The sequence below is a fragment of the Ictalurus punctatus genome, chromosome 16 (genome assembly GCF_001660625.3).
Source record: "Ictalurus punctatus breed USDA103 chromosome 16, Coco_2.0, whole genome shotgun sequence".
Lineage (NCBI taxonomy): Eukaryota > Metazoa > Chordata > Actinopteri > Siluriformes > Ictaluridae > Ictalurus > Ictalurus punctatus.
Genome location: NC_030431.2, coordinates 21,250,422 through 21,264,288, shown reverse-complemented (window position 1 = coordinate 21,264,288; position 13,867 = coordinate 21,250,422). Strand labels below are relative to the sequence as shown.

Below are 13,867 nucleotides of genomic sequence, written 5' to 3'. Positions count from 1 at the left end.
TATAATAATTTAAGATTCTGCCACGAATATTATGGATAAACCATTTTGTCTTAATCGGTAAAATCGTAACACACTATTACATGGATAGAAAAGAGATATATACAAATGTACACACTGTTGCCTGTACAATAGATGATTTTTGGATAAGAATATGAAAATAGGATTACAGTTTGAATTATTTGTGAGGACTTGAATGTCTCTTTTATTGTATGTGGGTTTAATGTGCAATTTCTAAAAGGTGTCACTTGTAGGAGCAGAGCAGACGACACACACTATAGATCTACTGTATGTAAGAAATGAAACACTTTTGAGGGTTGTTATATTTTGAAACTTTTTATTTTGTTAATATTAAAGATGATTTAATAAAATACAGAACCTTGAATTAATACAAAAGTTTTCTTATTTTGTTATTGCTGACTGGAGTTTTAATTATTTATATGTTGCATGCTTTAATAATACAGAATATCTAAGTTTATTTAAGCTGCAAGTGATGTGAATTAAAAAGAGCAAACGTTTTGAGGTTTGTGGGACGTTAGGATCAATGCAACATTGTGTTTTTGACTGAAATGTTATTTTAAAGTGCACATATTATGGGTTTTCAAACATTACCTTTCATGTACTGTAGTGTGTGTTAGAGCTGTTTGTGATTGTAAAAAGTCTGCAAAGTTTGAAAAATCAAAAGTGCACGACAAACGGAGTCAATAACTCCCAAAAGAAGGAATCGATTCTGAACAGGTGAAACGAGTCGTTAGTAATTCCAGATTTACTTCCTGTACTAACCTACTTAGGTTTGTAACAAAAAGCCCCAGCTCTGGTCGGTAGACCAATCACAACAGACTGGGTCATCTGACCAATCAGAGCAGAGTATGCTCTCTGAAAGAAAGAGTTTAGAATGAATCCTTTAGAACGGATCATTTAACGAGTCATTTGTGACACTGGGGGGAAAAAGGTAATGCTACAATTTAAATTATGAGCACAATAAAGTGTTTTTAGACCTCGGATGCACGTAAATCTATTGTATGAGACATAAAATTAGGCACCTTTCAAAACCATAATAGGTGCACTTCAAGCATATTAATTTTAAAATATTAATGACAATTTTTAAAAAACTGAAGGAGAAGAAGAAAATCATTCAAAGAGAAAAAACATCCTTTATTTTTTGTCAATGATCTGTTTTTCATACATTTGTGTAATAAATAGTCAGGGAACGATGCAGCATCGTCATCCTCCCTCCATCACACACGGCAAACTGCTTTCATAGAATTTACAAACTGAAAAATAATAAAAAATAAAGCTTGACACAAGCTGAAAATCCTGCACGCGCTCTCTGTGTGGCGCCAAGCGAGCCCTCACCTCCAAAATATATATATACTTATTTATTTATATATTCACAGTCTGAGTATTTACACTGAAGGAAAGCAGGCAGAAAAAAAAAAGACGTTTCTACAAGAAACAATCTTTAAAGGGAGAACGCGACACGTCGGCTCTCCCAAAAATAGCTCATCTCAAATTAGTTCTGCTGGTAAAAAAAGATGCACCGATACTCGATATCTCACTGTATCGCAATAAAAAGTCTCTGATCCTTTGTACAAACGATTCGTCTGTACAATATTGACATAAACGCAGAGAGAGAGAGAGAGAGAGAGAGAGAGAGAGAGAGAGACACGCCCACCCTGATGGGAGCATGACAGGAAGGAGGTGAGAGGGAAGAAAGTATTAGTGTTACAAAAACACACACACACACACACACACACACACACACACACACACACATTCTTACAGAGAGAACACCGCAGGGTGGAAAACAGCTCTGCGCTGCTTAGAATGTACCCAAGGAGAAAAATTGGCACCAATTATAAATCACTTCCTGTCCTTAGCATTTAGCTAATTAGCTTAATGCTATGTTCAGTCACTGAGTGTGAGGAAGCATAATACAGCTCAAAAGACAATACTATACAGTTGAGACAAGTGACCGTTGTGCAGCGTGTGAAATTAGCACGAACATGGTAGCAAATGAGCACTAGATGAAAGATCAGCATGATAAAGCTTTGCATTCAGAAATGAAATGCCATTATGTGTTTGTTTAATACATTGTGTGTATGTGTGCGCGCGTTTTTAATACTAGGTACACGTCGATCAAGCGTTCCGCTTAAACGGGTGTCATGAAAGCAGCTCTATGGATACAGAATAAACGGTGAGATGATCTCTAAACATTAGCAGTTTTCAGAAATACCAACTTTCATACTACAGTACATACTCAAGCTGATGATCCGTTGGACGATAAATAAATTCATGATATGTTTAACACAATTAATATGGCAGTCACTTCGTGGTCTTCTAAGGTCCCTTATTTTGGTGGTTTTCCTAAGCTCTTCCATAAGTTTATATGACAGACAGGACTGTCATGCCAGTACAATACGTTATTGTGATAATAAATTGTAATTAATGCCGTATTATCACAATGTGATACAGTCAAATACTTAACATCGACTGAACAAAGATGCTGTCTGGTCAACACTCTCTCTATTTATTTATTTATTTATCTATCTATCTGTCTATCTCTCATTCTCTGTCTATCTGTGTGCAATTTGTTTCACAAAAAAAAAAAAAAAAAAAACGTCCTTAGTATAATTCTGAAGGCTGATAATTACAGAAGACAGCCAGCAGGGGGCAGCACACACATACACAAACATACAATACACACGGCATTGTTATGACTGGAAAGGGTATTAAAAAAGCAAGTGGAAAAAACACTGTTGCAGGCGATGGAAGTCTGAGGTGTGTGAGCGAGCCTGATGTTAGAGTAGTGTGACTGAATTTGTGTGCGTGTAGTGACCGACAGGCCTGTGCCCGTAGGGATCCTTCTGAGCGTACAGTATCGAAATAAAGTCTATAAAGAGGAAAGAAGCAAGAGGATGGGCGAAGACAAGCCTAATACACAATAACGTGTGTGTAGACGTCGGAAAGGGAAGGGAGACTGGGGTGGCCGTCCTTCTCTCTCAGTGGAAGAGTGGTAGAAAATTCATGTTGTGGTCTAAAGAGCACCGGTGTGTAAATCGTAAACAATCATCGGATGGATTTATCTGTATAAAAAGCCCTACACACGTAGCTGCTCTAACTGCAGAGTGGAGGGTGGAGGGTGTGCGTGTGTGTGTGTGTGTGTGTGTGTGTGTGTGTGTGTGTGTTACCCCCAACACCCTCCCTGCTTCTTGCCGCTCTACAGCGTTAGTTAAGCGTCCCCCTGCAGTTCTCGGCTCCGCAGAGACAAGGGATCTTCTCGTCCTCGATGGGGAACTTGTAGTCATAGGTTATCTCCTCGTTGACGTTGATCGGCTGGCGCGAGTAGATTACAATCTTCTTCTGAGACTCCACCGTAATCACCTTGGCGTAGCAGTTCGGCTGTGGAACACACGTACGCAAACCAAAACATTCGTTAACAGCCAGTCAGAAGGTATCAATAGCTACGTTTCCATCCAAGTTGTGAATTTAACTTGCGTGAAAAAAATTGAAATATCGCATAAAACATTTGATAAGAAATTTCCATCCCGTGCGTCTGAGAGAACAAAATCGTCACTTGCGCCGAAACCGGTGCACCTCACTCTCCGCTATTTTGACTTTTCTGAGCCTGTTATCCAAACGCAGGATTTATCACATGACTTCATCGAGGAATTTATCCGTAAATATGTTTCCAAAGTAGTTTATGTATATGTGTTCTTATTGAATAAAAAGATCATCTGCCTCAATTGTTTTTTTAGAAGCATTTTGGAGATTTTTATTTTGGAGATCTAGTGGGGTGTTTTGTTGTTGTTGTAAACCGAAATGCACATAAAAATACATGGATGGAAACATAGCTAATGATTTCAGCTTATTGGATAGATTTGTTACACCATTCAAGCCACACAAATCTAAAGCCATAAAACCAAGCAGTTTGTTGATACCAAGTGGCGTAACAGAACAGCGTAAACGCTATCGTCAGGGGGTCACAAGTTCAAATCCAAACAATGCCACAGCCATCCATGGCTGGCAGCCAAGAGAGAAAAACTGTCCATGCTCTCTGAGTGAAAGGGATAGCATAGTGTCTCTCCCTTGTCAATCACAGTGACACTGGCCAATCATGGGCTTCTGTTAGCTCGCGTATGTGGAAGACGGCAGACAGCACTTTTCTCAGAGTGTGATGCTGCATGAGCAGCAGTTCACAAAGATGCATTTGGCTGGATTTACACGTCTCAGAGGAAGCATGTTAGGCATGGTACATACTCTATGCAAGTACACGAACATGGCTGTAAGTGCGCGACATTCTGGAGCCTGATGGAGTAGTATACGGCTAATCCGCAAGGCGGCAGCAAAGCAGAGATTTGAAACGGTCGTTATTTCCAGAAATGCTCTCTTCTTCTATATTGATGTGCTATTGATGAGGTAATGTTCGGATATAGCAGTGAATATATACTACATGGCCAAAGGTTTGTGGACAGGTGACTATTACACCCATATGTGCTTCTTCCCTAAATTTTTTTTTTTAGAAGTACACAATCATATAAAATGTCTTTGCGTACGTAAACGAAGAGGCCAAAACCTGTTCCAGCATGACAGTGCTCCTGTGCACAAGGTCCAGGATGACATGGTTTATCAAGGTTGGAGTAGTAGAATTTGAGTAGTTCTGCACAGAGCCCTGACCTCAACCCCACTGAACACCGACTGCACCCCAGGCCTCCTCACCCAACATCAGTGCCTGAACTCACAAATCCCCACAGCCACACTCCAAAATCTAGTGGAAAGCCTTCCCAGAATAGTGGAGCTTATTATAACAGCAAAGGGGGGTTAAATGTGCAATGGGATGTTCAAAAAGCACATACGGGTATGGAAGTCACGTGTCCACAAACTTTTGGACGTCCCAGAGCTAACAATAATCATGCTAAAACAGCAAAAAAAAAAAACATTTTGAATGATAACTAAAAATAACAAAAATAAAAACTAACTTTTGAAAAAATCTCAATATATAGTAATTGGTCAGATACTCTGATGTCCCCAGTAGAGGGCGCTGATAAACAAATCCTCAACATGAAGCGCCCCTTTTTTCAAATAGGTTTCTGCATTAAAGAGTTGCAAGTGCATTGTTGGAGATAAGAATCAGACTCCACACATCTAGCAGTGAGCTGTTCAAATCCTGTTCCTATCACAGCTGGAAAAAACTATAACAGCAAGTTACCCTGTGTTGCAGTAATTATTTCGCCTCATGGTGCCCAAAACAATACACAGTGGTCACTAGAGACTTAGCTTTTCTACCAGTGCACAAATAATGACTTTATAAACCTGTGACCTCCAGAATGCAGAAGATACATAAACCTACAAAATACATACCCTGAAAATATTGTGATTATATTATTTATTGCTGATCACACACAATAATCGAGGAGGAACATTAGTATCAGCTGCTGTTTGGTTTGCTGATTGGCTGGAGCTAATCACACCTACTGCAGAGTAGATCACCACAGGTTACCATAGTTACCAAAGGTTAGGGATTGCAGCCCATGGTTAAAATGAACTGCACACTTGATCAATTATTTCTATGTAGATTTTATAATAATAACTACAATAGACACCCACATAGTGAAGTATGTGAGAGAGAGAGAGTGAGTGAGTGTGTGTGTGTGTGTGTGTATTAAACTCACATTGCAGCTATGGTTGATGAAGCGAGCGAAGTTTCCACACTTTGTAGCATCGATGATGGTGTCGTGATCAACACGGAACATGTAGCTGCTGCCGATGCCTTCCTCCTCATAACGCTTCTCCCTCATGTCCGCGATCACCTACACACACACAGAGTTCATTTACACACCTCTACCAATGTTACACACAAACACACTTCCTCTAATCACTATACCTGAACCCTAAACCATAATCCTAAACCATACTCTGAACCTCAGACCCTGTACTTTAGCAAAAAATGATTCAACTTTGCATAATTATTTCACTCTCTCTCTGAATAAGAGAGTCTCAGAATTCTACGTAAATTCAGAGCCAACACGTGTAAGTTTGCACATTTTATGGCTTTTACCTGTCTGATGTTCTGTCCAACGTACTCAATAACCATCTCGTCAGCAGCGATGGGTTCCATGGCAAACAGACCCCAGTCATGGATGTGACTCTTACAGAATCGGATCTTCTTCTTACGGAACTATGGAGGAAATGTGTAAAAAGTGTCAAACGTATATATATGTAACTGAATTAGTTGTGTGTGTGTGCTTGTGCGGCGAGTGGACTCTCACCTTGAGCTGGTTGAATTTGAGCAGGTCACTGTCACAGCTGAACGAGGACAGCAGGCGGCGCTGTTCCGAGCGTCTCTCTGAGCCTGCTCGGGTCGAGGCGTGGGGCTGAGCTGGGATCATCCGGCCCTGGGCAACAGAAATCAGTAAAGTCGTCACCGTACACTGATGTCGTTTAATGGTGTTTGAAAGGAGTAAACGAGTCAATATCTAGTGCAGCGGGTTTAACATATCGATGAACTCACCTGCATGTCTTTATCAGGCTCGTCTGACTGTAACCTAGTGCTGTTCAGGTATTTCATTTTGTCCTTTTTGTCGATTTTGTAGTAGCCCTCGCTTCGCGCGCAGCCAGTCACGTGATCACGCATACCGTCCTCCCGCCGCTTTTTCTTGACCCCAGGCAGACTGCCACTGCTGGTAGGTGCAGGGAGTGCAGTTAAGAAAACAACTACAGATACAGGAAGTGTGGTTTCTGTTTACCCTGTGCAGTAATTCAGAAACACAACACCGAAATATCACAAAATGAGGTTTTCCGTGTATTTCAGATTTGTCAATTAAAATAATGCCTAGAAATACACACAGGTGTTGAACGGAAACACTATGCTACGGGTTGTTAGTATGTAAAGGATATGAGGGTGAGGAACCCAGAGTGTGTCGTTGAGCCAGTCATGGCTGTTATCCTGCTGCAACATTTTTTCGTAAGTGATTTTGAGATAGCGTACGTCCTCTTCGTCAATGCCTTCGTTCCAGATGTCATACAGGATGGTCATCTCTTCAAACTCGGACCGCGGCAGGAAGCTGCGCCGGGGTGGCGACCTCACGGGCAGGTGCATGGAGAGGAGGAGCGTCTCCCAGCTCCGCCTCTGACCCCGTGTTTTCTGTAGTGGCTCTTCAAAAAGAACTGTCTGTTCCACGTCCTGCACTTCTTCCTTTATGTCCTTCTTTATTTCCTCATGTTTCACTTCAGCTTTTTCCTCCCTCTCCTTCTGAGCCAATGCTGCGGAGCCTTCTGACCCTCGAGGCACTCCCGGTATTGCTTCACATTCGGGTAACGTGTCCTTCAACGTGAGGTCTGAAGGAAGCAACATCATTGCCTCAGGAGGTTCTTGGGCATCCTCAGGTTCAACAACGGCGGGCTTTCTGGGTCGGCCCAGTTTCTTCTTTGCGGAAGCAGAATCGTCGGGCACAGGAAGTTCTATGAGTGGAACGTGCTGATTTATTGGCACAGTAGCAGCATCTAAACAGGAAACTGGAACAACAGGAAGCGGGGAAGAAGAACAGGAAGTGGCACTGCCAGGCTCTTTGAACAGTGGCTTTTCAGATGAGGACTTTCTTTGAAGCGGAAGGGAGGCAGGGGAGTCTGGGAAAACCGGGGTAAAGTTCAGATCCCGGCCAGGTGTGGGAGGGATGCCCGCACTGAGCAGTGGGTAAGGGAACGGGCTATTGAGTGACACGCTGCTTCCTGTGGGCGGAGCTTCACCGGGTGTGCTGGGTGTAGCAGGTATTGTAGGTGTAGTAGGTGCTGTTTCACTGCTCTGTGATTTGTTGAAACGGTGGGGAAGGTCACGGCCCGGTGTGCGGGGAACGTCCTCGTCGCTCGAGAGGCGTGGGGGCGGGAGGACAGAATGAGCAGGGGGAAGGGGCAGGTGAATTGTGGATGTCTCCACCTCTGAAGGGGCAGGGACATCACGACCTGGAGTTCGAGGCACCTCCTCTTCCTCTGCATGGGGTGGTGTTGGAGGCCTCAGGGTCCCCACGCCCTCCAGGTTGGGCTCTGTCTTTCTTACCTCCAGATCAATGTCCGACTCTTCTGTTGGAAATATGAAATGGAAGAAGTCTGAATTTAATATCTGAAGGTTTGTGGAAAACAGGGCAAAACAAAATGCTCTTTGGAAACTGGTGTACTAACTACTAACTAGCTCGCCGACATTAACTAGACAGAAACATTAAATATGTCACCACAAGCTAACATAGTCATATGTGCTTAAATGGAAAGTATGGTAAATATTATTATTAGTAGTAGTAGTAGTAATCCCAAGACCCTTCAGTCTTGAGTGTCTGGTAAATGAACAGATGTGAATAAAATGATAACCTTTGATTCCTTTAGGGGACAGCCGCCTCAGATTGTCCTGAGCAGCAGTGATGGTGGTCACTGCCTCCTCTGCCTCGAGCTGTGCCACCTCACATTCCTCTTTCACAGGAGCAGCAGGTGTGCTGGGAGCCTTCATCTCTGCCTCCTCCTCTTCCTCAGAGGACAACAAAGGTGAGGACGAGGAAGACACCAATGACGACGGCACTACTTCCCTGTCTTCATCGTCTGTGTCCATGGTGACCTCCTGTGCTTTTTTCTCCTCCTCCTCCTCCTCCTCCTCTTCCTCATCTGAGCTGGACTCGTAGTCGGAAGAGCTGTCACTCTCGGAGAAGTCAGAGTCAGACTGAGAAGATGATGAGCTGGTGGATTCTGATCAGAGACGGCAAGAATGAAGTATGTTTATTTATACAATGCCTTTCAACAGCATATGAGCTAGCACTAAAAAAAATACCCCTCAGTTATTTCTCAGTGGTAGACCTAATTAGAGACCGATATTGATTTTTTTATAACCGATACGATTATTTGCATATTTATGTGCCCGATAACCGATATGCAGAACCGATATTTATTTATTGTTTTACTTCTGTTTTTGACACAGTGATGACAACACGAACTAAACAATATGTAACAATTTTGTCAATTTCACTTCCTCCTTGCATACAAAACAAAACAAAGCTCTTATTTCTACACTAATAAATAGAGGAGTCTGAAAGAGTGCAAAAAATAAAGAGCACTGTTACTAAAGTGTTTTATTACATGACTCCATGAGCTTCTCTCTAATTTTTTAGCACCAAGCTGCTTAAATTAAATATCAAGCATTTATGTAACACATCTAATTTGCACATAAATGGCTGTTATGGCTTTCCTGCGTGCAATTCTCAAAACGCCCACAAGATGGCCCTGTTTATCGGTGGATCCGATATTATAAAACGATAACTGATTATGGAAAAACGCTCAAATATCTAGAAAAATGTCGGTAAACCTGATTATCAGTCGATCTCTAGACCTAATGTATATTCATGGTGCGTTACGGATCAGACATCCACTGAAAATTAATTACTGTATGAACACACAAAAAAATGATTATCAAGAATCCTTCATCGAAATATTTTGTGCTCTGAGATTTGGGAAAATACACGTTGTTCTAGTAAGTACACTATGTAGATAGTTTCAGGTAAAGATGACTCTAAGTTGACACTCTGTACCTTCGTCAGACGAGTCAGATGAACTGCTCTCACTCTCAGACCCGCTCCCGCGCTCATCATCATCTTCGTTATCCTTTTCTGCCTCCTGCAAAATGGCAACAAGCAGATCAACACAAGCATAAGTTGTGTCTCAATCCACATAGTACAGTATTAAATATTATGTCACCTATCAAGTAGAGTAATATGCAGTTTGAGATGCAGCCAGAAGCAGTGGTCAGTTTTCACAGTAACCAAGAAAGCTTCCTTGCATCTGCTAAATAGTACACTCTACAGGTAAATATATTGGAAAATCTTTTGTTTTTGTTATACACTGAAGAGATTTGGGTCTGAGGTCAAAAGACGTCAAACCCAAAAGACAATCCACATTATTGTATTGGCTATGCCAAGATTTTCCCTCTTTTCTCAGCTTCAAAATGGCTTGCTTTTCTCCCATAGACAGCTCTCTAGTCTTTATGCTGGTTTATCCTTTTTAACAACAAATGCAGTCTTCTCAGGCAAAACCCAGGGCTCAAACCAAGAACAGACAGTCATTAGAACAAAAAGAATTGGCCTTGCTGTTCCAATACTTTTGAAGGGGACTGTATGTGGCAGTGTGTGGTTTGGGACACATGACTGAATTTAGTGGTACTGGTGTATTAAGTTTCTAAATAGACCTTGCTAGTGGACAGTCTCTCCGAGACGTCTACATCGGCCTCGTCCTCTCGTTCGGACACAGACTCCTCCCTGCCCGTCTCCTCCTCTTCCTCGTCCTCTTCCTCCTCTCCTTCACTGTCCAGCTCCACAGGACGGGCGTGCCTTCGCTTGGTAGAGGATGCGTCATCCACTCGGGTGCCGTCTGAGGGGGCATCTGCTCTTTCTGACTCTAAAAAACACACGATTGTTCAACACATAATGAACGCCTCTGTTATTATTACCAAGTCTTCAACTGTCCCGTTTCAGTGAGCCTTTGCCCACTGTAGCCTCAGACATCAACAAGGTGCCGCTCACTGGCTGCTATACAGTTGTATGCGAAAATTTCAGTTTCTGAAATGCTCAAAAACCCAGCTCAGTGGGTGTATATTAATGTTAATAAGATAAGATAAGACTTTATTAATCCCCAGATGGAGAAATTAGGGATAAGAATAATAATAAGAATATGAAGGAAACTTGAAATTAGTGTTTGCACTACAGAGAGTTGTTCAAGTAACCTTAGATATCACTCAGATTGTCAGACTCATTTTTCAACACTAGCTGAAGTGAGCTGTGCTACGGAATGACGTCACGCTCACCTTCATCCTCCAGCTCATCGTCTACAGGCGTGGACGGCCGAGCTCTCTTACTCTCTCCTGTGGAGACGGGGTCTGGAGGCTCTTTCCTCTTCACCTGGAAGTCACACACACACACACACACAGTATATGTTCAGACCAAAGCAGCCGAACACTTTTCTTAATCCTAAAAAACTTCAGTACTTTGCGATCTCATGTTAAATTTGAGAAAATCTCTGCTATAATTCTGCTGAGCCCCCGATGTTTAAAGGCAAGCTACGTCCGAATCGGCAATAAACTAACAAGTGTTCTCTGTGACTTTTCACTTTATTTATTCTTTATTTATCCATATGACAATATTTGCAAGTGGTACACCCACACTGGATGATCCTTACCTTGAAGGACGGAAGGCGGATGGCACCTCTCAGGCCGATCCCCAGACCCATGCCCTCGTAACCGAGACCCTCGCCTTTACTCCATGTCTCCAACAGACTGGATGACAACGTCTCTTTCGGTTTCACTCGCTCCTTATCGTCTTCCTTACCCTCGCCGGTCTTCACTGGGGTGGACGTCGCCTGAGACCAAAAAAAGAAAAAAAGAAAAAACAGCACATTTGAATGGTTTATGGTTAGATTTCATGTTATGGAACGTCAAAGAGACACGCAAGTTCCTCTTGTCGCTTATGTTATAGCCACGACAAATTCATTCTTCACGCTGTCTCTCTCTTTCTCAAAATGCTTGTCATATTAAGGAAAGTGTAAACTCCTCTGTCCTGACAAAAGCCGTCAACACGTTTTTAAATGATTATATTAGATTATGTTACTATAGAAACGATAACGTATCAGAACAAGCACATTCGTATTAATCAGTCACTCATGCTACAGGTGGAATTACTGTCTGTATAACTGCATGACTCGGACAGTAATGCCTGTTGAAACTCACACTGTCATTAATGCACTTATTCTAATACGCCGTTACTTCTATAGAAACAAGGGACTCGCATGGCGGATGCGCCACATAATCGAAGACTAATAATAAACCAATAAACGGCTGTGTTGTTATTTAAAAACAAAAAAACCCTCATTTTCTGTAAGGAGAGGTTAATCTCACATAAATGGAAAGAGTCTCCAGTGTCAGTGCAGAGGCCTATCTTTCTTTCTTTCCTTTTTTTTTTGTGTTTTTTTTTTTAATTCCATATATTAACTTCAAAGGAGAATATAAAGAGAGGCTGGTGAGAGAACAATTAAAAGCTGTTATAATGTAAATGAACTAATGGAAAGGAACTCATTTCAGTAATGAATATGTACGTTGGAGAATAGAATATATTAAAGAAAACAATCTGGACAATTACATACATTGTCTGTGATGAAAAGCTGTAGCAGAGTGTTCCTTCTTCTCCTACCACGCACTATAAATTATGATAAATATTTCTCTAATGGTTGGTGACAGAATGCCCACCTTGGCAGAGTGCTCCTTCCTCTCCCACCATTCATCAAAGGCCCTGAAGGCCACCACTTCTACCATCTTGCGGTTGAGGTCTCTCTTCATGATGGCCTTCAGCTCTTTGACAATGACCATGAGCACGCCGTCCACCGTGGCTTTGTGTGGGTCTTCTTTCTTGGGCTCATAGCCGGGTGGTGGCACAGACGGGTTAAACTTGGGCACACTGGGTAAAGGCCAGGGCTGCCCGTGTCCACCACCCGGAGTGTTCACCATGGACATGTGTGGGTAGGGACCGCCGAACTGCATGGCACCTGCATTTGCCGTTGCCGTTCCTCCTAGGAACTGTGGGAAGGGGTAAGGACGCTGGCTCTGTGCTATGCGGCTCAGCATTTGTGTCTGCATCTGGAATGACATGTGCACGTTGCCCCACTGCGGCAAACAGCTCATCAGCTCCACAGGCATCATGGCCATCATGCCCGGTGGATACGGGTGCATTGGGGGCAGCATTGGAGGTGGGGCAGGGAGATGGGGGGGCATGTGAGCAGGGTGCATGGGATAAGCAGGCTGTGGAGGGGGTAGAGGGGGGAAGCCAGGCGGTGGGAGCGGCATGGACTGAGGAGCTATCGGAGACACGGCCGAGTTCATCACAATGCCCTTAGCGCAGTCGCTGGAGGTGGGCGTGCCTGGCATCTCATCATCAGAGATTTCCATATCCTCCCCTGACGACTGGTTACCCTGGAGACAGAGAGAGACCAAAAGATAAGTTTTTGTAAGTAAAATTCCCATGACATACAGACTACAGTTTATATGCCAGAAATTTCTCCTTTTACTGTGATTAGTTTGTATTTTTACTTTTTGTATTTGCACTTTTATTTCTCCATTAATTTTCTCCATACCCCCCCCCCCCCCCCCCCCCCAAAACCATCAGTACGAGTACAAAGATTACAAATTTGTCCATATGAACAATTTTCTATAAAACAAACATCCTGCAAAAGGAGAAGAAGAACAGAATAAATACACAAAGGGGATAACGAAAAGATAAAACATACACTAAACACACTGGCATATACAATATACATGATATATGTAAAGTATATTTATGAGACATATTGTAAAGTATAAGCGTGCACAACCAGTTTGAGCTAAAGCTACTGTTAGGATTTCGATGTGACCTGTCTGGAGAGAATGTTCACGTAATTTAGGACTCAACACTTTTTGACAGATTTGCTCCTGATGAGACTCTTTTTATTTTCACGTCTAATAAATGATGTGATTATTACTTTTGTCGTGATCAGTGTCGATTTGTATTTGTACAAAAAAAAAAACAAAAAAAAAAAAAAACAGAATTCGTTATTAGACGCGTTTCTTATTTGTACCATGCAAAAGTCTTAGGCACATGCAAAGGGAAAAAAATAAACTATAAAGAGATGTAAACAGTAATGAATGAAACAATATTTGGTGTGAAGGCCCTTTGCTTTAAAAAAAAAAAAAGAATTAGTAGTCTTAGGTACTTGTTGTGTCGATTTATAAGGAAAGGAGCTGTAAGTTTTATTGTGCAACAATTAATGGCATCCTTTTAGTTAATACTTGCCAAGATAACAGCTCTGAGTCTTCTCCTAT

General features: G+C 42.2%; 1 protein-coding gene across 2 annotated transcripts in view; it reads right to left on the bottom strand.

Annotated features, from left to right (window-relative positions):
- Positions 1–1,131: 1,131 nt before the first annotated feature.
- setd1ba (SET domain containing 1B, histone lysine methyltransferase a) overlaps positions 1,132–13,867 on the bottom strand; it is a 26,221-nt gene continuing 13,485 nt past the window's right edge. For both annotated transcript variants that reach the window (XM_053686589.1, XM_053686588.1), the window contains exons 7-18: positions 12,263–12,982; positions 11,200–11,379; positions 10,829–10,922; positions 10,214–10,422; positions 9,561–9,645; positions 8,356–8,724; positions 6,896–8,073; positions 6,509–6,685; positions 6,267–6,392; positions 6,056–6,175; positions 5,670–5,807; positions 1,132–3,399 (exon numbers count right to left, since the gene is read on the bottom strand). In XM_053686589.1, coding sequence (XP_053542564.1) covers positions 3,226–3,399; positions 5,670–5,807; positions 6,056–6,175; positions 6,267–6,392; positions 6,509–6,685; positions 6,896–8,073; positions 8,356–8,724; positions 9,561–9,645; positions 10,214–10,422; positions 10,829–10,922; positions 11,200–11,379; positions 12,263–12,982 — 3,570 coding nt within the window. In that variant the 3' untranslated portion in view covers positions 1,132–3,225. The remainder of the gene's footprint in view (positions 3,400–5,669; positions 5,808–6,055; positions 6,176–6,266; positions 6,393–6,508; positions 6,686–6,895; positions 8,074–8,355; positions 8,725–9,560; positions 9,646–10,213; positions 10,423–10,828; positions 10,923–11,199; positions 11,380–12,262; positions 12,983–13,867) is intronic.